The sequence below is a fragment of the Hemicordylus capensis genome, chromosome 4, assembly GCF_027244095.1.
Source record: "Hemicordylus capensis ecotype Gifberg chromosome 4, rHemCap1.1.pri, whole genome shotgun sequence".
Lineage (NCBI taxonomy): Eukaryota > Metazoa > Chordata > Lepidosauria > Squamata > Cordylidae > Hemicordylus > Hemicordylus capensis.
In genome coordinates, this window is record NC_069660.1 from 277210398 (window position 1) to 277235783 (window position 25386).

Consider the following 25386-nt stretch of genomic DNA (forward strand, 5'->3'; position numbering starts at 1 on the left):
ATCATTACTGGCTCCAGCCCAGAGGGTGGGGCCAGCGAGGGGGACGGGGGGGCTTACTACCATTCACCTCAAATGGCAAACAGCAGCTAGCCAATGCTTAATATATGCTAAAAACACACTAGGACTCTGAAATATTTTAAACAGCAAAATTATTAAGCCTTAAAGGATTCAGTGTGACAAGAAGAACAGCCCTGCTGGATCAGGCCGAGGCCTGTCTAGTCCAGCATTCATATCCAGCATCCACTGTAGGAAACAGGAGGCTGGCCTAGATGGGCCTTGGCCTGATCCAGCAGGGCTGTTCTTGTGTTCTTATGTGCTTCTTGTCAGTTTCCCACAGTGGATACTGGATATGAATGCCGAAGAGTGTTGCACTTATGAGGACAGAATTCTGCTCTTAGAATTACATACCTGCCCACATATTCCTATTTCCCCTTTCAGGTGAATGGGAAAATAGAAACATGTTGGCAGCAGGTACGTAATTAGATCCTACATAACAAAAACAGTCTATAATTGAGTTGTAAGATGAAATTCACTGGTCAAGCTGCTGACATTGCACAGAAAGAGAATAATTTAAAATTGTTGATGGAGTTCCAGTGCATCGACTTTTTGCACCAATTATCCTAATGACCACTAGGGGCATTGGAAGCAGAGGTAGCTAGTGAGGGTCTCCTTACCTGTCATGCTTGCCTCTGCTTTGACTCCTCAGGTACCTCCTGTAGGGAGTCAGTCCCTTTCCTCCTAGAGAGAAATGGAAAAATCTCTCTTTCTCCCTACCTATTCATTATGTAGCTGATAGATAGGATAGGTCTTTCCCATCCCAAATGTACTTCACCAATAAATCAATTTAGTTTAGACTCTACAGTGGTTTCCATGCGTGCTACTTAAATAGCTACAGCCACTAAACTCTGCACTCTGTAACTGGAGTGCAGAGTTTAGTGGTTGCAGCTGTTTAAGTAACACACATGGAAGCTTCCTTGGTGCTTTGCTAAATAATCACAAACCCCAACAAAAATACCTCCAAATAGAATAAAAATATGAGATTTGAGTATCTCTTCAGCAACCATTAGTATTTTCTTCACTTCCAACTACTTCAGAAGGCCATTTTGGTAATGTAAGATAACAGAGCATGACAGCCTATAGTGACTCACTGGGGATGGCCATAAAAAGACCTGTTACAACCTATCTCCTCAGCATTAAAATACAATCACAGACCCACCACCAATGCAGAAGCAGTCACTGTGGTTTCAACCACGTTGGCTAACCCCTGGTTAACATAGAGCACTGTGTTATAGTTGTCCTGTTAAGGAAGGAACAGAGCTCCATTCAACCCATGCACAGATACTGTGGGTGTCTCTGCCCTGGAGGAATCCTGTATATCCTGGCTGCTTGTAGTAATAAGTGACTCAGTCATAGGATTAGCTACTGTGGTGCAAATCAGCAAGATTGCCATGAAGCCAATCCAAATGATGGGATTGTAAGGCCTCAGTGAGTTCTCAATGCTTATACTTGCAAGTTTCATTTAACTTCAATAGGATTCCCTTTCATGGAATCCATTCCCGGTCTTTACTCATTGTAAGGTAAAAGGTAAAGTGTGCCGTCGAAACGGTGTCGACTCCTGGTGACCACAGAGCCCTGTGGTTGTCCTTGGTAGAATACAGGAGGGGTTTACCATTGCCATTTTCAGCGCAGTATGAGATGATGCCTTTCAGCATCTTCCTATATCGCTGCCGCCTGACATAGGTGTTTCCCATAGTCTGGGAAACATACCAGACACTGAGCACTGCACACTCCCATGGAGCACGATGTAGGAACCCAGAATTTCCAAGCAATCCCTGCCAAATCACTGTGGCTGAAAAACATTTAACTGGGATTGATAACCAGTTATCGATCCCAGTTAAACATCGTTTAATTGCAGCCCCTTGCACAAGCCCAAACAATTCTTTTGGATCCTAACCATTATGATAATCATTACAATTATTATTAAAATATACATATAAAGTATGTTCATGATTATCCCCAGTTATCATCCTTCCAATAGTAGCGTATTACAGGAAATTGCATGATAGGCATTTTTGGCAGCCCAATGCATAATCAGTGAAATTGCTTGTAAATATTGGAAGAAATGAGGGATGGCAACATGAAATCTCTATCATCAGGATGCTAAGGAGGCAGCCTTTCAACTGCTTTTGATTACAAATAGGCATAAAATAAAGTAGCACTGGTTGTTTGCATTGGAACAGTCAACACCGTTTTGCTGAGCCAACTCGGATGAGCTCATTACAGCTGATGTCTAATAACTTTGGTATTCTTACCTTGAAGCAGGGAATAAAAAGGTCAGTTGCTGGCATCAGCTTCAGCCAAATCATTACTGATGTTGTTAGAAGAGGAATACGTAAAGATGCCTGCTGAGCATATATTTTCCCATACCATTTCTGTTGATTTGGGGCTTTTTTCATCTTGATCTGATTCATGTTAATCAAAGAGGCAAATGTCTTTAAGTTGAAGTCTTTCAACCCTTTTAGCTCTATTCAGATGTTAAGTTAAAGATAATATACATGTGTATGGTGTCTAAAACAGGGCTGGAAGTCCTATCCTGGCCCCATAATTAGCCCCCAGCAGTGCGCCATTCACAGATGTGCCATACACATAATGGCCGGCATTTCTGTGATTGGGAAGCTGGAACACCTCAGCCCCCCTGAAGAAATGGAAACGCTCACCATCATGGATACAGCCTCTCCAGAAGAACACTGCTGTAACCATGAGTGGTGCCTGCGAGGGGGTGAGTGACGGGACCAGGGCCCTGTGTTACCTACTGAACACAATTACAGTGTATTTTAGCTTAACGGCTGGATGAGGCTTATGTCTATTTTCAAGTACACATTTTCTGAAAGAGAATAAGGCAGAATAGGGATAACAACTCTTGCCTTGGCTTGCAAACACATCTGGCATCCCAACTAAGGAAAACTGGTGAGGGAGGAGTTGCAAGGTGAGGAACTGGCAGGTGAGGAAAGAGTTAAGTGCCCCACCTCTGCCTGCAGCGGCAAATCACCCTCTCCCAATTCCACCTCGCAGAGAAGCAGCGTTTGAGTTTCTGTACATGAAGCGGAACATGTCGCTCCAGCCATTCTTCAGGTATCTCGTCACAAAGTAAAAATATCTAGTTTCTTGTTACAAAGTCTGCTCATGCTCATCCGTCAAAGAAACCCTGGCCAGCATGCAGACTAATGCTGTACTTGCACACCTAACACAGTTGCATAGGTGTAAGGTCCATTGGACAAGGGAGGGCAAATGTCCTTGGGCCCAGAGGGTCAGGGAGCCCACAAGCAGAGGCCTCCTGCCTCCTGTGTGGGGGCTTTCGGTGGTCTGGGGGGCCACCCCACCACCGCCACTGCCACCCCGCCACTACTGCCCCGCCGCTGCCCCGCTGATAGTTTTCACATTAGAACTGAACAATTAGAGCCCAGGGAATGCACACATGCATCCGCTCCCTTTCTCTTCTACAGCAGCGGGGGGGGCACCAGAAGCTGGTGCGGCTCTTTCTGTTTGGAGGACACAAAGCAGCGGCTCCACTGGTAAAAGGCAGCGGCTCCAGTGCAGGGCTTTGTAAGGGCTGTGTTTCCCTCCTCCCTTCTGAATGGAAGCACTGTTTTGTAAAGCGCCCTTGGATTTACTGTCTCTGGACATCGCAGTGGAGTGGAGGAAGAGGCAAGCAGGTTGCCCCGCCCCCTTGTGTTTGATGTCAGATGCAGGGGGCGGGGCTTGGGGCACTGGGGCCCCCTACCTGCTCTTTGTCCCCAGGCCCCAGGGAAGCTCACTACACCCCTGCACAGTTGCACTACAGAAAGAAAGTCATGTAGCTGTGTGACATTGCAGGTATGTTTGAAGTTGCATTCTTGGGCAAAGGTTCCCTGCAAAATGTCTGAGGAAGAGGCTTCAGAGCAAAGTGGCAGGCCACTTTGTTACAGAAAAGCAAACATGTTTGTGCTTCGCTGGGAATACAAACAACATTCTTGCTCAAGCACAGCATTAGTCTGGAGGTCTGCCCTGATATTATTTAATGGTGAAAAATAGTGTTCTGAAATGTGTAAAGGGCCAACTGCTTCTTAATTTAGGCTTCTAGACTAGACTTCATACTACTGTATTCTTCTTTAGATGTGGAGTGGCTTGCTTAAGGATATTAATATATATATTTTTTTTAAATGGTGAGTCTTCCCAGCACGTCACACTGAAAACTCTTGGTTTCCAGTATAGGCATAAGATGCAGAACAAAACACTGAAAACGATCTAGGGGTGCTGCTGCTCTCCATGAGATTTAACCCTGAAAAATGCTGGGTGCTGCTGAATGGCAATTAAACAACGTGAGAATAAATCCTGCCATCAAGGCATCCTCTGTTTCATATACTGTAGTGTTGTAGTTTTAACATCCTTATTTTAATTTCATTGCACTGAGTTACTAATTTAAATTAAAGAGCAATTTAAATTAAAGGCCAATGGATAATTGCTTTCGTCTTTTGCCTGAAACACTTTATGGTAATTTAATGTATCGCTACAAATCACCTAAAGCCATTTAGTCAAATATACTAAGAGAGGGTCAAACGGAGGGCAGCCCTACTTCGAGCAAACTGAACTCCTTCTTGAGAATGGATTTCAAACATATTTTTAATTGCAGTGGTTTACACATAGGCCAGCACACCACCACTTTTTTCTCTCTCTCCAGAAGTGCATACCCAATTATATAATGTTGACATCTGAATGCACTTGTCTTCACGGTAGAACTTCATTACATTAACCTGTCAGTAGGCTATCTTGGTTATGTGACGGGAGGCGGGGTGTCCTTGTTAAGGTGCACTAGTCTAGTTCCAGGGTTTGGAAGCCCTCAAGCAAGGTACTCCGGTGGTGTCCCTTAACCAAGAAGAGGTGAAGTGTGCAAGCAAAGAATTCTCTCACATTGAGCCCATTCTTACAACACGAGCTACCTGGGAAAGAGAGTTAACACAGGCAGCTTGTGTTATCTGGGCCATCAGGAGGCCTCCCGACTAGGGGTGTAGCTATAATTGAGCAGATGGGTTCAGATAACCCAGACCTCCTCGTTCCTAAGGGCCCCCCAGCTCCACCCCTCCCGACTATGTTCACTCTAAGAGGCCACCAGGGGCAGGGGTGAACATGGGCCCCCTCTCCTCTAGCACACCCCTACTCCCGACCCAGTTGCTCTAGACCTGGGCAGCCCAGATCGTCAACCCAGATTAAAAGTGAGGGAGGAGGACAACGGAGCCCAGCCTACCGCCCTTTGTGGTCATCTGGAGCAGTAAAAATGACTGCTGGAAGTGGCAACCATAGAGTGCTGGGGAAAGCGAGGCCAAGGAGAGAGGCACTACTGCACTGCCATAGGCTGCCTCTCCACTGCTTCCACAGTCCGTTGTGGGATACAGGAGGACTTCCTCCTCCCAATCCCACTTCAGGGTTCTGCTGCCGCACCAGTTGTGTGGGTGCATGGGCAGCAGAGCCCAGAGGAGGCTCCAATCATCTGGGGAAAGGCAGGTAGGATCCTGTTTTTTCCCCCAGCCCAACCCACTTTGGTTGTGTGAACAGCCTCATTGCCTCTGACTTCCTTGGATGCTCTGTGCGGGTGGCGGTGCTGTGGAAGTAACCATTTGCCAAAGCTTTGAACCTTGAACATTTGCCAAGCTGGTGAACCTTGAGGCTTTAATAAGCTTTGAGACCCAGCAGATGCTCCATCTTACCACCTTATGTGGCAGCCCTGAAGTCCATGCTAGAATTCTCTAGTCTGGAGCATACAAAGCCAATCTTGTGCAGTGCATTATTTGCGTATTTAAAGGTATTTGACTTGATGGCGCTTAATCAATCAATCATTATTAAGTTAATGTAATGTGTTATTTATTTAACAGACTTGAATCAAAGGAGCCTTTCCTATCTGTCGGGTAAGTGAGAGTCTTTTTTTCTATATTATATTCTTTAATTTTTTCATTAGCTCCCTAGCTCCCTGAATAGCTTTCCACAATGTTTAGGATTTAATACCATCTTTAGTTTCTTATGAAGCTCATTAAAATTCTGAAATAATCACAAAATCCACAGGGTATTAATAAGCAGCTCTTAAGCAGGAGCTTACTCAGTTATATGTAACTGGTACTGTTCCATCTCTAATTATTGCTCAGGTCTTATCGTAATATGGGCAAAGATCCGGGTTTACTTATTGATATACTTAGCTACAGCCTAACTGACACTAATGGTAGCCTGATGCTTCTTCCAAGTATTTGAGAAGTGTGTCTATGTACGCGTGCATGTGCATACACAAACATGCTAGACTAATATATCTGGAAAATGAAAAAGGTTTTTTCCTAATTCCATTAATTTTTATTAGCCGTAAACACACTAGATGTATTATCTAACTATATCTTTTTTTTCTATTCTGTGACCTTAACAACATTAGCAGGGATACTTCTCATAATGAAAAAAGTCAACAGAGCATAGGATCACTTCCACTTCAGTGGTTGTTTTACTGCCTTTTTTGCTCGCTCTCGCTCGCCCTCCCTCCCTCTTCTCTCCCTCCCTCTTCTCTCCTTTATGGCTGTTATCCAAAGCTACTTTTCTATCTGTACTTTTCTACACGTAGTATGAGAATTCATCTTTTATATACAGTCATCCTTTGCCAACCACAGTTTTACCAATCATGGTTTTGAGTATATGTGAATAGGAAATTGTGACAGGTCTTGCCAACCGTGACCCAAGTAGCAGTGGTTGGCAAGGTTTTTTTTAGTGAAGGAGGTTCAGTGATTTGGTGGGGTTCAGAGGGTCAATCTGCTCATTCCTCTTGGTGACCCTTGCTGACCTTGCTGTCCCTTGTCAATTTAAAATGCCTTTGAGTGATTTGGGGCAGTTCAAAACAATTTCCAGAGGTTCAATCTGCTCATTCTTCTTGGTGATTCTTGGCAACATTACATAATTTTTGTGATTTTTAGCTCTTTTTTGCTTTATTTTTAGGTCTCTTTGTAGTCATGGTTCCCCTAACCCCCCCATTTCCCATAGACTTTAATGCCTCACCTACCGCAAATTTGCCAATGGTGAGGTTTTGCCAGAATGGAACCCTAGTGGTTGGCAAGGGATGACTGTATTTCCACCACTCTGATCCATCCATGTTTACAGGCACACAAGCAACAATGTGAACATGACATTCCCATGCCTTTAGGGACTGCCATATTTTTTCCCCAACAGAGATAGTAAGTCTAATGTATATCCATTTCTATGCACAGATCTTCAGTTTCCAGCATTAAAGGAACAGCTCATTGGAGGCATGGTGGCATAAAAATGTCTGTGTGTCTGACATGGACTCCTCCAATCCAGTCTCACTGTCCTGCAGCTAGGCTCTAGTTGTATGATTCCTGAGAGTATAATTTGTTCATGGCCAAATGCCAGCCAAGCTGCAAATTCTCAGCTGGAAACACAGCAGATTGTGACTGTGCAAGAACACACTTTGTAGATCTGTAGTGTTTGTGCTGATTTTCTGTAGACTAGATGTGACCATAAGTCAGTCTGCATGCACAACTCTGTTGGTCCTTGGACACCTTTTGGCCCTTGCACGCTTTGGGCAGGGATTACACTCTAGGGCAGTTCACACAATGGGCATTAGGGTAGGAGAAGCCTCCTACCCTAATTCGGGAGCTGCATGTGCTCCCATTGTAAGATCATGTGTTAAATAAAAACAAGGTTGGAAGCTAGGAGCTTGATCATCAGCTAAGCCCCAGCCGGGTAGGACAGTTTTTCTTCCTAACTGCTTCTGAAGCTGGGGATGGAAACTGGGCTTGACCTACCTGGGTGGTGCTTAGCCCACAATTAAGCTCCCAGCCTCTGATCTTGTTTTTATCTAACAGATAAAAATAAGCTCTCAAATTAGAGTAGGAGGCCAAATTAGAGTAGTGTGGCTCCGGAATTAGAGTAGGAGGCTTTGTCTGCCCTAATATCCATTGTGTGAACTGCCCTTCTGTCTAGTATAACATATAAAAATACGTTAAATAAATACATATTCTGACATCTATCTAGCTCTTTAAGGAAGAGTAGGAGGCAGCTGGTGAAGGAGATTTCCTTCAAAGCCTGGCTACCTGCAGCCTTAACAGCACTTTCCAAGTGCCTATACTTCCAATGCATGGGAGCTTTCCCCGGCAGATCAGCTTCTGAGCAGCAGGTGCTTCAGACATCATTCAATAGGTTTTTAAGTGAACAGGCTGAGCTGAGATCACTGAAAATAATCCCCCAATTTAGCTTCGTAAAGCTTCAGATTGTCAGGTTGGTTAGATAAGCAGGAAATCTATAATTTTAGGCAGAGATGGTGTGGGAGTTTTAGGCAACCTTGGCTCTCCAGATGTTGTTACAATTTCCATCATCCCCAGCCACAGTTTATTACGGTTGGAGATTATGGGAGCTATAGTTCAGCAACAAATGGAGAGCCAGGGTTGCCTATTCTCTTTCAACTGATTCTTCTGATGAGGAGCTCAAAATAACTGTGCTAGGAATGAGGGATGTGCAGACATGTTTGATATTGAACCCAGACCAAACACCCCCCAACTGTTTGGGGGTTCGCAGATTTTATTTATTTATTTTTAATACTTTTTTTTAGCTTACCCCCTTTGGGTTGGAGGTGGCACGGGGGTCCATGGATGTTCCCCCTCCCCCTGCCAGCCTCCGTTTATGCCACCACTGGACATTCAGCTGGTTCTTCGGCCTGTTTGGGCCGTCCGGTGCAGTGGCCATTTTGGAGGCCTCCGCGCCTGTGCAATTGGCCTCTGCGCAATTGGCCTCTGAATGGCCAGTGGCAGCATAAAGGGAGGCCAGCATGGAGTAAGGGGAACCTCTGCGGAACACCCACCCACCCCCGGCCACCTCCAACTCCCCCGAAAGGGGTAAGTTAAAAAAATATTTTTTAAAAAATGTTCGCAACCACCCCTGGACTGAACCGACCAAACAAGGGGGGTTCGAGTGGGTGCCGGACCAAACTGGCCCAGTCCGGTTCGGGTCCGGTCCGGACTCAAACTGAACCGGACCAGCCAGTTCCATGAACACCCATAATAGGAATGAAGGAACAGGATACAGACCAATAAAAATATGCTTCAAGATGGGGAGAGGTATTTAAATAAATATAGCCAAAATATAATTTAAAACAGCCCATCTCCATTTGCACTCCTTTCTTTTCTAAATACAGAGAGTGAACCTAATAACAAACTAGCTGGGCACAGAGAATCTGCACCCCTGGCCGGCCCAGCCACCTCCGCTGCCCCCCACCCCCGCCATGCCAGCATGCCCGGCTTTCTGTCTGGCCCCTCCCCCCTGCCATCAACTGCTCACCCCCTCCCTGCCCTTTCTGATGGTCTGGCTGGCTGGCTGGCTCGCTTCCTGCACCCACCCCACGCTTTATGGCTTGCGGGTCAGCCAGAAAGCCGGCCCGCCACCTCCTCCCACCAGCCAGGCCAGGCCAGCCAGCCCGCCACCTTCTCCAGCCCCACCACCATTGTCTCCTGTCTCCCCCACTGTCTCCCAGGCAGCTGCTCTCACGAAAGCTGCCACACATGGGATTAGCGAAAGGTACATTTAGGAGAATTAAATATATAGATAGAGAATTGGAATGAATGAATGAATGAATGAATAGTTTATTACGGACATTGACCCAACATTACAGAAACAAACCAAACACAATAAAAATAGCACAAGTAATACAAAACACCTATACTCAAATCAGCTCAGACCTGATCTTACATGCAGCCACACAAAATTTGGCCACACACACTGTTGTAGATACACAGTGATCAGCTAATTAAAGAGTTGTATATCCATCATCCATTCTGAGGAATGTTTGATAAAGGCAGGGGGAGGAGATAAGAGAGATATGACTATCTCTGTAAAGTGAGCAGTATAGTAAAATATGAGTCACAGTTTCGACGTCATGCCCACAAGGAGAGATTCAACTGGTAATAGGGATTTTACAGCACCTACCCTACAGTACAGCAGATGGGAGTGTGATAAATGGTGCAAGGGAGAAGGCCCTTCTCTGGGACAAGGTAGTTAAATTCATCAAATAGTGGGCTGGTTCATAGTAATTCATGAGACTACCGAGTAAGTTTCTTGCAGAGATGCATGCCAGGTCACTCTGCTTTTCAGTGTCTGCTACACATTGTTTTATAAGCCCTTGAGCATCATCAAGGCCCAGAGGCATTAGACATTGAGGGGAGAATCCATGCCCAACATATCACAGAGTTGTTTACACCAGCTAGATTGGAAGCCATTTTCCAAAACAAGAGGGGCTAGTCCTTTGGGACAGAAAATTATTTTATTCCAAAGGTTAAATACATGCATCAAAACTGTGGCCTCCACTCTTGTTAGGCCGGCCTCCAGCCATAGAATGACATTGGACATGCATCTGGGGGCTGAGAATAGAACACGCAAGAATTTTGATTGCACCTCCTCCATTTGTTTAAAGGAATGTGGGGCACAAATAGCAGCACCATAGATCAATTATGAGAGCACTTTAGCCTCTTAGACATTAATTGCAGCTGGTATATAGTGGCCACCTCTGTGAAAGAAATACTTTAAAATAGCAGAGGCACTCCGCTGAGCATTAGTTGCAACATTCTCACAGTGGGCCCTCCAAGAGCCATTTTCACTGAAGACCACTCCCAGGTATTTATAAGTCCTTACTTGATCAAATACCTTCCCGTTAATCCACCAGACATGCTTCTTAGGGGTTTTTTAAAAAGCAGAAACCATGATCTTAGACATTTGGACATTTATAGATAAATACTACTCTTCACAATATTGATCTAACCTACATAAAGCGCTTCTCATGCCAACAGATGTTATTCTAGATAGAATAACCGCATCATCAGCATAAAACACAACTGCGATAGATTTACTGGCTAGTTTGGGAGGATGGAAATCCGGGTTATCCATGCATTCTATAAGAGAGTTTATATAAAGATAGAAAAGAAGTGGGGCCAAAATGCATCCTTGTACCCTTCTGTGTGGGTACAGGCTGGGTCAGATGTCCTTGGACACTGCATCTCACCATCAGTGAGGTGTTCTCATGCAACATTTGGATAAGACATTTGGTCGTAGACTGGCTGAAGCAAAGTCGTCTATGGCTTAATCCGAATAAGGCTGAAGTTCTGTGGCTGGGCCCGAAGAGGTCGGGGGGAGTTTCCAATTACTGACCCTTGATAGTGCTTGTTTGATACCTCAGCCTACAGCAAAGAGTCTGGGTGTGATTCTTGATTCCTCTTTGAATATGGAGGCTCAGATCATGGAGGTCACTTGAAAGGCCTTTTTTCAGTTACGCCAAATACGGCAGCTAGCCCCTTATCTGTCCCCTATGGATTTGGCCACTGTGATCCATGTGACAGTCACTTCTAGGTTAGATTATTGCAACTTGCTTTATGTGAGGTTGCCACTGCGCCTAACTTGGAGATTGCAACTGGTGCAGAATGCAGCAGCCAAGGTCTTTACTAAGGCGTCTTGGCGAGCACATGTGACACCTTTGCTCTTTCAGCAGCACTGGTTGCCGGTTGAGTCCCGGGTTAGGTTTAAGGTATTAACTTTAACATTTAAAGCCCTACACAGTATGGGCCCTCCTTACCTCCAGGACCACCTTGTTCGATATGTCCTTCGCCAGGTCCTGAAATAGGCCACAAGTAACACCTTGGTGATCCCAGGCCCTAGAGATATTAAACTGCAATCAATGAGAGCCAGGGCCTTCTCAGTGGTGGCCACGGCTTTATGGAACAGTCTCCCGGATAATATCAGATCTCTCCATGATCTGTTGGCTTTCTGTAAGGCATGTAAGACTGAAATGTTCCGTCGGGTATTCAGTCACTGAGATAGCTGGTCGTAGAGTGATCTTGTAATCCATGGTTACTATGTCATGTGGAATGAGTACTGTATGGGGTTGGGGTTGTGATGTTATGTAAGATGTATTTATAGAATTGTGTTGCTGTGTATGTTATTGCTTGTAAGCCGCCCTGAGTCCTATGGGAGTAGGGCGACATATAAATCTAACTAATTAAATTAATAAGTAGAAGCAGCTGATGATCGATGGAGGAATTGGCAAGTTTACTCCACAAGCGCTCCCTAGAGATGGAGTCAAATGCTGCCTTGAAGTCAATAAAAGCTGAAAAGTATTCACTGTTGTAGGGAATACTGATAACTAGCTTAACACACAGAGAGCATCTGCGTGCTAGTACTTGATTGCTCCCTTCACCCCCTGCCACAACCCCCCTCACCTCAGAGATCTCTCCACCCTCACCTGAGCCACACTCCTGCTCCTCCACCTCCATCCCACTGCTTCCATCCCCCTCACCCTTCTTGGTTGCGGCTGCAGCATTGCTGGCACCTGTCGGCCAAGCTACAGCTCCCTATCCCCAAAGACCTCCTCACCCGAGCCCTGCTCCTGCTCCTCCCCACAGGAGCAGCAGCAGCAGCAGGGCCCTTCCTTGCTGCCACCACTGCCACAACTGCTCATTCCTCTCAGGCCGCTGACAGGCCTGGACCCGTCCGTTGCCTGCCTGCCTCCCTCTGCCAATAGCCTCGGTAGCTCCAAACAGCAGCAGTGGTTGACTGGGCCCTTCCTTGCTGCCACTGCCGCCATGGCAGCTCGTTCCCCTCAGGCCTCTGACAGCCTCAGGTCTGTCCCTCGCCCTTCCTTCTCTCTCTTGCCCTCCCTTCTTTTCCTCTCTTTCTCTCTCCTCCACTTGCTCTTCCACTCTGTTTTTCTGTCCCTCCCTTCTTTTTTCTTTTTTTCTGTTTCTCTATCTCTCCATTCTTGAGTTAACAGATCTTGTTCATCTTGTTTCCTCATCTAATTCACACAATGGCAGCCTCCTTCTCCTGAAGGGGTTTTTTCCTCCCTCACGACCCCTCTCTTCGCAGACCCCTGCCATCTATCTTCCTTCCTTCCTTCCTTCCTTCCTTCCTTCCTTTCCTCTACAATCAAGAACATCTTCCGACCAGTAACTGTTGCATTCCAACTGACCTTAACACAGGTTCCACCTCCCTATCTGCATATGGAATCCCCACTGCCCAGTCTTGTGATCCCATGGTGCTTCTGCTCTCACAAGCTAATCAGGTGCTTCTGCTTGCGAACTCTCACAAGAACTGCTACGCACGGGATTAGCCATGGGTGTGCCTTAGAGAATTATAAAGATAGATTGATAGATGCTCAACAGACTGATTGGTTGATAATTAGAAGGGTTAGAGCATTGACCTTTCTTGTAGATAGAACAATCACCACTGCACCCCACTTCTCCGGGATACAGGTGGTACGATCAATATAAGTAAAGAGTCTTGCAAGTACAGGGGCCCACCATTCAACATTTGATTTTAACAGTTCGGAAGTTATCTGATCCAACCCTGGGGCCTTACACAATTTAGCAAAGTAGCCCAACATAGTAATAAATTATCTGACAGCAACAGCTCCTTAAATTGTCCATCTAGTCAGGTAGACCATTTCACTCTAGTGAACTTGTCACCATCACTAAAGGCAGTCTGGAAAATATGCTCTAAATATAGACCCTCTGCCAGGGGTTTCAGAGATAGGACCAAAGGGAGATGGTCCCTATCTATGTGGTTATCTACCTTAAATTGATCCAACAAACTCCGTAAGTTACGTGATACAATAATATAATCTAAAACACTTGACCTCATCCCAGCCCACTGAGTAAACTCCCTCTCTCTCAAGTTTTCCATAGCCCCATTCATTACAAAGAAGTCCAGAGAATTCATTAGATTAGCCAAGCAAAGGCCTGCAAGATTCCTAACCCGATCTTTGGACTGGTGTGTTTGAAGCCGGGGAGGCGGGGGATGGAGACTTTGCTTTTGTTAATGTTTAAGTGAGCATAAAGATGATTGTGTATCAGTCTTCAACAGAGATGTGTGACATTTAGATTCTGCAAACTTTGAAAGTAAGTGTTTAAATGATTGGCAAGCTCCAGGGACAGCTCAAGACCTCTGTGCACCTGAGACACCCTGCCAAAGGCCTCCCCCTTACACACACTCTCCTCCCCACTTTTCTTTAAAGTGGTGGCGATCTTGCTGCTTCACTGTTGCCCTAGTACTCTGTTGCCTGAGGCAACCACCTCACCCTGCCTCATAGAAGAGCCGCACCCGCCAAGCTCTCCCTTGATCATCCCAGAACAACTAGGAAGCTCTGAGTTCTTACCCTGCAAATAGGAGGAAAGCCTGGATCATTTTATGAGCAAATCCAAAGCTTAGAAAAATGATCCCTGTCCGTGCAAACATTCTTCGTCCCCAAAGCAACTTCCCTGACAGGCCCTCCCCACCTCCAATCCCTCCTTTTATTTGTCCCAAAATTTGCCTCGTGTAGCAACAGCACACAAGGAAGAACCGGTCTGCCCCATCTCCTCTCCTCTCACTCACCCTGGGGCACTTCATGGCAGCATGCTGAAGATGCTGCTGCAGCCCTTGGGATAACTACGTCTCTCATCAGTCCTGGATGTAGAATAATATCGTTTTAGAGCTGGACGTCTTCTAGTCCAACCCCAGCTCGGTGTAGCAAACTGCTACAATACCCCCGATGGATGGCTATCCAGCCTCTTTTTGGAAACTTCTAGAGAAGGAGTCCACCACTGCCCATGACACCTCTTACAGAGAAGGAATTCCTCCTAATGTCTAGCCCTGCCCCCAGGAGCAGCAGAGAACAAGCCCGCTCTTTCTCCTGTGTAACAGCCCTTCAAATATTTGAAGACAATTACTGTATGTTGTTAGTCTTCTCCAGGCTCCTTCAACCTGTCTTGATAAGACTTATATTTGGCACTTCTCTTCATAGGGCAGTGCTGAACACAGGGAGAGTTCTCACATGTAATGTGAAATCCTGTGGTTTGGTGGATGAACTTTTACCGCATTCAGTACTTGTCCCCTCTGCAGGAGGCCCAGAGGCTGTAGCCAACGAGTGTGCTGGCACAAGGTGTGTGTAGCTATTGAATAGTCTGTCACTGCCTCCTTACATCTTGGCCATAAGGAATGACATTGAAAAGGGCTAGTGTTTGTGGTGGAAATACATATTCCCCATCACAACTAGTTTGATAAGACTGTTGTCATATCTAGTGCAGGCTCCCAGTCTTACCTTTCTTCTTGAGAAACCTGGCCATGGCATTCTATACAACTCAAAAGGTTATATATGGGCATAGGAAGCTGCCTTATACTGAGTCAAGGCCCTTTATCCATCTAGCTCAGTATTGTTTACACAGACTGGCAGAGGCTTCTCCAAGATTGCAGGCAGGTGTCTCTCTCAGCCCTATCTTGGAGATGTCAGGGACGGACCTTGGAACCTTGTGCATGCAAGCATGGAGATGCTCTTCCCAGAGCGGCCCCAAATATCTTACAGTGCTCATACCTGTAGTCTCCCATTCAAATACAAACCTGGGCAGACCCTGCTTAGCCAAGGGAACAATTCATGTTTGCTGCCACAAGATCAGCTCTTCTTAATGATGTCCTAATTCACTGCAGAGTTTTCTTTTTACATGAGATTTATGCTTTTAATAAACACTGCTAAGCTAAGGGAGCCTATTCAATAATTCACACTGTGTACCTTAAATGATCCTCCCAGTGGCCACATGTCTAACACAGCAGGAAATTAGACAGTAACTCACTTCTCAACCACTTTTCTTATTGTTTCATTTGAATCTACCACAGAAGCAGGCATCACCTCACTGAAAATGTTTAAAATATCTCAATGGTGGTGATCTGTTAAGTGTACTTTTTGCTTTCCAAGGACTGATTAGGATTTGGTGTTAGTATAGCCTGTTTCAGGAATGTGGGGGAAAGAATGGCATTACTTTTTGCAACTGTAATTAATACAACTTGCTCCTTTCTATTTTATTAAGAGAGTTATTAATACTAAATGAAAGATGCTCATTGATTCTAGAGGATGTTTTGGCTAAGTAAAAAAAAAGGTGTTAGGCCTACAGTGTAAGTTTCTTTGAGGTTATGAAGACCTGTTCCATAACTATTCCCATTTGCTTCCATAAGGCTTATGGGGGGAAACTCTTGATAGATTTGTTCTACATCTTTGAAGTATGCATCTTGGCAACAGCTGTCATTGTGTTCTGTATCCATCTTGCCCACATTCTGACAATGACTGATGTTGAAAGTATGGCCAAGGGGTCAGGAATTTGCTCAACTTCCCTGTTGAGTTTTCTGGGGTCGACTTTGTATCCCAGTTGGATTATAACAGGGGAGGGCAGATGTGGTCCTCTGGCTATTGCTGAACTTCAACTCCCATCATTCCCAACCCCAATTATTGTGGCTGGGAATGATGGGAGTTTATTTCATCAACAGCTGGAGGACCAAGTTTGCCCACCTCTGGTTTATAAGGTGCTAGCAGCCATGACCCATACATCACACTTTGATATTTAATATTTTAAAATGATTAATGGCCTCATTGTGGAGGACTGAAAGACACTTTAAATGGCTTCTCTCTAGATAAGTTTAGACTTGGATTTTTTTTTTAAAAAAAATCTATCTTTATGCTACTAGATTATGTTTATTAACACTTTACAGGAACTCATCTAATTATGCACACTTAGAGGGGAAATGCAATGGCTGCATCTGGACTAATGCTGAATAGACACAACACAGGTTTCCATTGCATGAGGGCCTGGTTTTCAGGGATCACTCCTTCCCTCTGTAGTTGCCTGTGCCTCATTGCATCATTCGTCTGTATGTTGTCAATATCAGCAGTCACACATGATGTATGTCACATAAATTTACTCTTTGGACTGCAGGTAGGGTGCTGAATATTTGAATGCTCCATCGGGTTGATTTTCCTACTAGCCTGTCAGGAAGAAAGATAGATAGTCAATACCTTCCCTCTAACATGGTTTTGTACATTGAGGGATTTTTAAAACCTATTTTATTCATATATTTAATCCATTACTTTCTGACAACAAAAACATCACATCCATTTTATTTTTATATTTATATTCCATTCCTCTTCCAAGGAACCAACACAGTGTACACAGCTATGTTTATCCTCAAAACAACCATGCGCAGTAGGTTAGGCGGAAAGATAAAATTCTGAGCCAGAGTCACCCAGTGAGTTTCATGGCTGAATGGGGACTTGAACTTGGGTTTCCCCGGTCTTAGTCCAACCCTCTAACCACTACACTAAGATGGCTCTAGCCATTACCCACCAAATGGTCTATTGGTCATTTAGAGTAACTCGATATCCCAAGGGATTGATGATCTTAAGCATAAGGATTGCAGCCACATTAGAGCTAACCATTTTGAAGTGGGTTTTTTCCAATGAACATCTCGACTAAAAAGATTGTTTACATTTTCCAAGTCCATACTTCCTTTGTAACTATATTTGAATATACATTGGATTTCAATTTTCAATTAAAACACTTTACTTCAGAGTAAAAAATAAGTCTAGATCCCCCCCCCCGCACTTTTAGTAACTTTCAAGAATGAAATAAATTTACAAAGTCAGCTCCATTTATTCTTATGTGTGCTCAGGCACATTCGTATGGGAGAGTGTATCATACCCATTTAAAAGAATAATTGGATGTGCTGCAAGGAAGATGATGGGAAATTCCCTGAATGTGTGTATAGTGATCTGAAAAATGGGGATGTGGAACTTTGGGGTTGCAGCCAATAGTCACAGGCCCCCCTCCACAGATATATATCTGTTTGAGTATTGCTTCACATGCATATCTGTCCAGGGCTATCCACTAAGCAGATCATAACAGCACTGCCAGCTTTTACCATCTGTTTGCAAGGTAACTAGGACTGGATTCAGTTTCTCCTGCCCACTTAAAAGGTAAATGTGGACATGCATGTGGCTACTGAGACAGTAACATACAGCACATGCATAGCTTCTATATGTGATGATCTAGCGCTGGGAACCAAACATCAGTTCCTGGTCCAGCAGGAAATATGTACCATATGTTCCTTAAAACCTTTTTCTGTGTATGCATCGCCCTTGGTGAATCAGGAATCTCATGGTTAGATTATGTCCTGCATTTCATCTAATTTTGTGCCTTCTTATTCTCTCTGCTCTGTGCAAGTTCATCTGCTACTGGCAGTTGTTCCTTTCTTTCCTTGCTCTTGTACTTTCTGTGCAATTGGCAAATTCTGAAATAATTCCCCTACTTTTTCTGTCAAACAAATCCAAACCCTGTCTTCCAATCACACAAAGAAGGCGATATTTGTGAATGCCCCCTTCCCTTTCAGCCCCCTCCATCTCCAAAAATATCCACTCCTAAGAGTTGGGGGACCCTAAGGAACAATGCCAACAGGGGGAGAGGAAGAAGGAAGGATGGGTCATAAAAAACCACCCCAGTTTTGCACATCAGGTCCTTTGGATACAACCCCTTGTTTGGATATTATGAGCACTATTCAGCAAAGCAGTTATTGTACAGCAGAAGCTAAAGAACACATGTACCAACTGATGATAATTTGCTAATGTTGTAGAATGCTCTGTTCAGTGGATAATGACTGGTTGTGTTAGGTTTCTTCTTATAGAATCAAGTATAGGAAAATAGCTTTCTATATTGGGTTCTATAAGAAGAAACCTAAGAACATTGTACCAACAATGCAGAGTCAAAAAACCTTGGCAAAGCTATCTTTCATCAACCCCTTAAGACAAACTGGTCTCGCCTTAAGGAGAGCTAGTCTTGTGGTAGCAAGCATAAATTGTCCTCTTTGCGAAGCAGGGTCTGCCTTGGTTTGCATTTGAATGGGAGACTGCATATGTGGATATCTGTAAGATATTCCCTATGGGGATGGGGCCGCTCTGGGAAGCACACCTGCATGCTTGCATTGAGAAGGTTCCAAGTTCCCACCCTGGCATGTCCAAGAAAAGGCTGAGAGAGACACCTGCCTGCAACCTTGGAGAACCCACTGCCAGTCTGTGTAGACAATACTGAGCTAGATGGAGCAATGGTCTGACTTTGTAGAAGGCAGCTTCCTGTGTTCCTAAACTGTTTCCATCTCTGTCTTGCTGATGGTGCCATTTGGTAGGTGATGTGTAAAGCTTAGTTTCATTGCAAAATCTACTCTTTTTATCGAACAAATAAGCTATTACCAAATTGATTGCATTTGGAATATGCTTTCATTCCATGTAGGTTTCATAGAAAGATGCATTTCATATTCTAGTTTATACTTCATAGGCTATAAACCTGTCCAGCTGTGCAGAGCAGTTGCAGAAAACATGACAGACCTTGAAGGCCAGTATTGATGAGTAAAGATAATGGCCTCTTTCTATTCTGGGAGGCAACAGAAAATGCTGCAGGTAAAAGAAGCGGGTATTTCACAAGTGAGAAGAGGCTAACAGATTTAACCTTTTTATGCAGCTTAGAAGATGGCTTGCTGTAGGCAATTCTGAGAAATTATGATGATCGCTTGATTGGATAGACTATATAAAAGCAATGATGTGTCCATTGGTAATGTTTATGGTAGCTGCAGAGACAGATGCATTCTAAGTTACTCTGTGCGCAGGCATATAATACGTGTTCACACATACCTTTGATTGCCCTTGCAAAAAAGGAATGTATTGATGAAAGATTGCTCATTGCCAGAGACTGGGGTTTTTTCTTATCTTGGTGATATGGGAGTTAAAGCAGCACTGCTCCTTCTTAAGCCCATCTTATTTATGTATTTCTTTTTCTGTGTAAACCGCTTTCACTTTGGTTGAAGAGTGGTATATAAATATTTTTGTTGTAGTTGTAGTAGCAGCCCCTGGGGCAATGTGCGAAGTAATAGATCACATGGGAGAGGCCTATGCTGCAGCTTACCCTACATGTTGGGGAGGGGCGGTTTCCTCATGTTACCGCCCCCCCCCCCCATGATGGAGCAGGAGCAGGGATGCCATGAGCAAAAGAGGGCAGGTCTCTTGTACCTTTAAGAGATGCACAGAAGAAGGTGTTTCAGTAGATACAGCGTGTCATGTAGGGGAAAGAAAAGCTGCACCTGCTGCAATTCCCACTGTGCATCTCTTAAAAGTACAGGAGGCCTGTCCTTTTTTCTATATGGCAGCCCTAGGAAGGTGCAGCATGCCAGAGCATTTATTACAATGCACTGACTAACTGTGGGAGGGTTCAGACATGGTGTGAAACCTCAGTTGAAGTGAGCTCCATGCCAGTTCCACTGGCTCCAGGAAGGCACACTTATTATTTTTATTTTATTTTATTTTATTTAACATATGTATATGCTGCCCCAAACGCAAGTCTCTGGGTGGTTTACAACAATAAAATAAAAACAACAAATAAGGTTAAAACATTACAACAATTTATTTATTTTTTTAAATGTTAGAACTATTACAAACCATAAAACTATTAAAACAGTATCTAATTAAAAGCCTGGGTGAACAAATGTGTCTTGACTGCCTTTTAAAAAGTTGTAAGAGATGTGTTCCCCACCACCCATCCCTACGCCTACTTCTTTCCTGGGATATGCCCAGATTTGTCATGACATCTGAATCTCAGATAGTTCTAACCTACTTGCTCCAAAAAACCTGAGCCTCAAAACTCACTTGGCGGAGCATGCACTCTTGGGGCTGAGGGAGGTCCTGTGGAGCTTGGCTTCAACTGAAGTTCAGCGAGACATCTGATTGATTGATTGATTGAATGCCGTCAAGTCAGTGTCGACTCTTAGCGACCACATAGATAGATTCCCTCCAGGATGATCTGTCTTCAATTTGGCCTTTAAGGTCTCTCAGTGGTGCATTTGTTGCTGTTGTAATCAAGTCCATCCACCTTGCTGCTGGTCGTCCTCTTCTTCTCCTTCCTTCAGCTTTCCCCAGCATTATGGACTTCTCAAGGGAGCTGGATCTTCGTATAATTTGTCGGAAGTATGATAGTTTGAGCCTGGTCATTTGTGCCGCGAGTGAAAATTCTGGATTGATTTGTTCTGTGATCCATTTGCTTGTTTTCCTGGCTGTCCATGGTATCCTCAAAAGTCTTTTCCAGCACTAAAGTTCAAAAGCGTCAATACTTTTTCTGTCTTGCTTCTACAAAGTCCAGCTTGCGCATCCATAGAGTGTCACGGGAAAAACCATTGTCTGAACGATTATAATCTTTGTAGGTATAGACACATCACGGCAGCTAAATATCCTTTCCAAGGCCTTCATTGCAACCCTACCACGTGCTAGTCTGCAGCGTATTTCTTGACTGCTTGATCCTTTACTGTTAATGATCCTAAAAGGCAGAAGCTATCCACCACTTCAATGTCTTCATTGTCAATTTTGAGTCTGGTCGCTGTGCCCGTTGTCATTAGTTTAGTCTTCTTTACATTTTGTTGTAGTCCCATTTTTTCACTGTGCTCCTTGTCTTTCATTACTAGAACTTGCAGATCATCTGCATTCTTACCTATCAGAGTGGTGTCATTAGCGTAGCGCAGGTTATTGATGTTTCTTCCTCCAACTTTAAAGCCACGCTCATCTTCTTCCAGTCCAGACATCTGAACCCTCCCATTAAATCATCTTTTAATCATAGATTTTAATCATATTTAACTCTTTGGGCCCTGTTTCTAGAAGTCTCTCATGGTTATGGCACCATTAAGATGATTTCGGCTGGAGATCGCTTTTTGTTAAGAGTTGATGGTGCAAAGAATTATTCTTATCCATGCTGCACACAGGAAGCTGCCTTATACCGAGTCAGATCACTGGTCCATCTAGTTCAGTATTGTCTGCATTAACTGGCAGCAGCACTCCAGGTTTCATAGGGGGCCTTTCCCAGCCCTACCTGGAGATGCCAGGGATTGAAACCTTATGCAGGCAAGCAAATCCTCTACCACTGAACTATGGCCCCAAATCCTAAAGGGAATTTCTTACAGCAGACAGTACTCACATGCAATCACCTATCCAAGTGCAAACCGAGGTGAACTCTATGTAGCATTCATGTTTGCTTCTGCAAGACTGGCTCTCCACGCCATGTACATCCGTATTTCTTTTGCCCCTCTCTTTTCTCTGGTCAAACAGGTTTGTATGAAGTATTCAGATTGCATATTTTGTCCAAGTTACATAATTTGCCTTACTTTGGTGCTGAATTTATTGAGCTTTTGACACAGAATTTGTTGAGCTTTTTAATTTTTAAAAAGTGTGTATACAGCCTTAAGAGCATGATGCTCTGTACAGCGTAGCCACACCACCATAAGCTATTCTGGGTGTAGTATATGGAGCTAGCATATCTTTAGGATCAATGTATGAAATTTCACTTAATGCAAACCAGTAGAAAATGCTTTAACTAACTACGAAGGAGAAACACCCAGCCTCTCTTGCTTTAGAAATTGATTTTTCCATTTTTCTAAACTCTGTCATTTTATAATTAATGGTTGCTTAACATACGTGGTTTTCCACTGCATTCCACACAGATCTCTCTGGGCTACGCTTTCTCCTGGGAGTACAGAATGTTTCCAGAGTTCTGTTTTGTAGCTGAAAGTGATTATTCTTTCAGGCATGATGCTGCAACTGCAATTTTAATTCATCAAGGTGCCATTCAGTGGAATGTGGTAGGAACGTTTCAAACCTTGAGCTCATCGCTTATTCCTATATCTGTCAACAAAACTCTTCTATACCTGTCATGTCAAACTGCACTACAGCAACATGTAGCATATTGCCAATAAATTAGATAATCAATCATTTGTGTGTACAGTTTGACAAGAGTTCCCTGAATATACATTGGATGTGACACACCCTTAGAAGAATGACAGCTCAGTACCTTTACAACAGAAATACAGCTTCATAAATAGGACACACCCAACCACTGTTCCCTCAAAGAGGGATTCCCAGGTGTTGACTACAACTCCCAGAATCCCCATCTGCAGTGGGGATTATGGAGTTGTAGTCAACAACATCTGGGAATCCCTCTTAGAGGGAACACTGCACCCAACACAACTGATAGAAACCATGGCACTTGGTTTGGTCTTTTGCCACTGGGAAAGGTCATTCACATGACTGTTAGTTGGGCAGGGAGGATGGGCAGGTGGGGAAGGCAGGGTGGAACCTACCTACCCGCCCCGCCCAAGATGATCTGTATGCTCCTCTTTGGCACCCCATCACACACCCAGATGGTCCATGCTGCTCCCGGCAGCGCAGATCACTGGAGGCTGGAAAAATGAGTCCTGGCCTCCAGATATCCCTGAATGCACTGTGCAACTAGCACGGTGCATTGAGGGACTCCCCCTTGAGCCAGGTGCTCTAGGCTCTAGGGCACGTGACCCCACACCTGGAGTTAAGGGTGCACTCGCGCTCTTTAACCCAGGTAGAAGCCTGAGTAAAAAAACTCGGGCTACCGGGGGAAACAGGCTCAGGATCTGCCTTGATGCTGGTGCTGCACACAAGCAGCCCTACCTAGGTTGGGCTACCCTAAGCTGGGCAGGACTGCTTGTGTCAGTCTCAGAATCTTTCCCATTTGTTTCTTCTTATGTTTTCCAGGAGAACTGAGAAAATATTGGAAACAAAGGAGGGGAAAGGGGCAACTTCAAACTTGATGTGATGCCAGACTTATATATGAAACACAAAGGATATCCTTAAATGGCAAAAGACACTGATCAACATCCAGACTACCACTGAGTTTGTGCAGTCAGGTTGCATGGATACCTTGTACTGGCCAGATGCACTAAGTCCGGAGCTGATGTTCCCAGCTATGGTGCTAGCACAAGCCTGTTTATCCTTGCACAACCAGGTGGTGCACCTCCTCCTGTGAAACCTACTTTTTGTGCAATAACGCAACTCAAACATTCCCATGACTTTGCACACCTATGTGATTTTCTTGCACTAGCGCAACATTGCACAGCGTTTGGATGTCAACCACTCTTTGGTGTGAGTCATCAAATGGAAATTGTGTTATTGTCCTATCAACATTGTCCTATCAATATGAATGGAGATTGTGCAGATGTCTCCATAAGACCTTAGAGCAGGCTTCCCCAAACTGCGGCCCTCCAGATGTTGCTGAACTACAACCCCCAGCATACCCAGCCACAATAAATTGTGGCTCGGGATGCTGGGAGTTGTAGTTCAGCAACATCTGGAGGGCCGCAGTTTGGGAACGCCTGCCTTAGATGATATGTCTTGAATTGGAATGCTGTTCTCTTCTGCATCTAATTAACTCTGCAGACTGAGTGCATGTAGTCCATGGTAGTTCACTAGGCTAGATTTCAGCACCAGACCTTCAGCTTCCTGGTTCAAGGTCAGTAGTCCTTGATGCATTCCATGTGAGTGAAATCCATTTTTAAAACATAAGGACGCAAGAGAAGCCCTGCAGGCTCAGGCCAATGGCCCATCTAGTCCAGTATCCTGGTTGGCAGTGGCCAACCAGATGTAACTGGGAAGCCCACAAGTGGGGGAAAGAGGGCAGCCACCCCCTCCCATTGGTGTTCCCCAGCATGTGGTGTTCAGGGGTATGCCACCTCAGATCTTGATGGAAATATCCAGCTATCCAGGCTAGTAGCCAGTCATTTACTCCACATGAAATGTTTCCCTGAAGCAGTTCTGTTTTAGTTAACAAGGATTCCTTTCTTGGTATGGAAACACAGTACATTTAAATATTAAATCTGGGCTAATTGCAGTTCTTTGTTATGTAGCAGAGTAATAATGCTAGCAACACTGTGCGTGTCTGCAAATAAATTAATAGCTTTCGTGTCTCTGGTCCTCTTGGAGTCCTTTATGTGTGCGCTTAATCATGCACAATGACTAAAGAGCCAGAGACAAATGAGGAGGCTGTGGTTATGTTTAGAGATGATAACGATTGTAGGTTGTTCCTCAGTAACTTTCATTCATTGAAAAGAAGACAAAAAGTGTTCTCTAAAAGGTCCTTTAAAGAATGTATGAATAGTGTGTGAAATGACTTACATAGCTGACAAATACGATAATAAACAAGACAGCTGTTTCCAAAGGATGCAGTTCTGTACTGATATCAGGGGCATTTTTGTCTTTAGGTTGACAAAGAGTGAAATTCTGTTCCCCTGTAAAAAGACTGAATGAAGCCTGATCTATTCATGCAGCTGAATAAGATTCTAACTGTAACCCTGTCCGGGTGTTTGCCATGCGTGGATGGCAAACACGTCAGAGGATTATACAGGTTGACACTGGCTGAACATGCCCAGCACACAGGCAGTGTTCTCCTTGAATTCAGCACCTCCCCTTGTGTTGAGCATCTGCCTGCTGCAGACAAGTGCTGAATGTGGGGGACATCTGGGAGGGGTCTACAGGAAGTCTGTGGGAGATTGAATATGCAGCTGTGGGTTATTGGTGCAAGGAGGAAGGAGCGCTGGTAGTAAGGTTGAATTGTCCCCTTTGCTAAGAAGGGTCTGCCCTGGTTTGCATTTGAATGGGAGGCTACATGTATGAGCACTGTAAGATATTCCCCTTATGGC

At 44.5% G+C, this 25386-nt stretch overlaps 1 protein-coding gene across 9 annotated transcripts in view; it reads left to right on the plus strand.

The window, feature by feature from the left end:
• Positions 1-25386, plus strand: part of RALYL (RALY RNA binding protein like) — a 466710-nt gene that overhangs the window by 398579 nt on the left and 42745 nt on the right. For all 9 annotated transcript variants that reach the window (XM_053247058.1, XM_053247050.1, XM_053247056.1 and 6 more), the window contains one exon: positions 5907-5939. In XM_053247058.1, coding sequence (XP_053103033.1) covers positions 5907-5939 — 33 coding nt within the window. The remainder of the gene's footprint in view (positions 1-5906; positions 5940-25386) is intronic.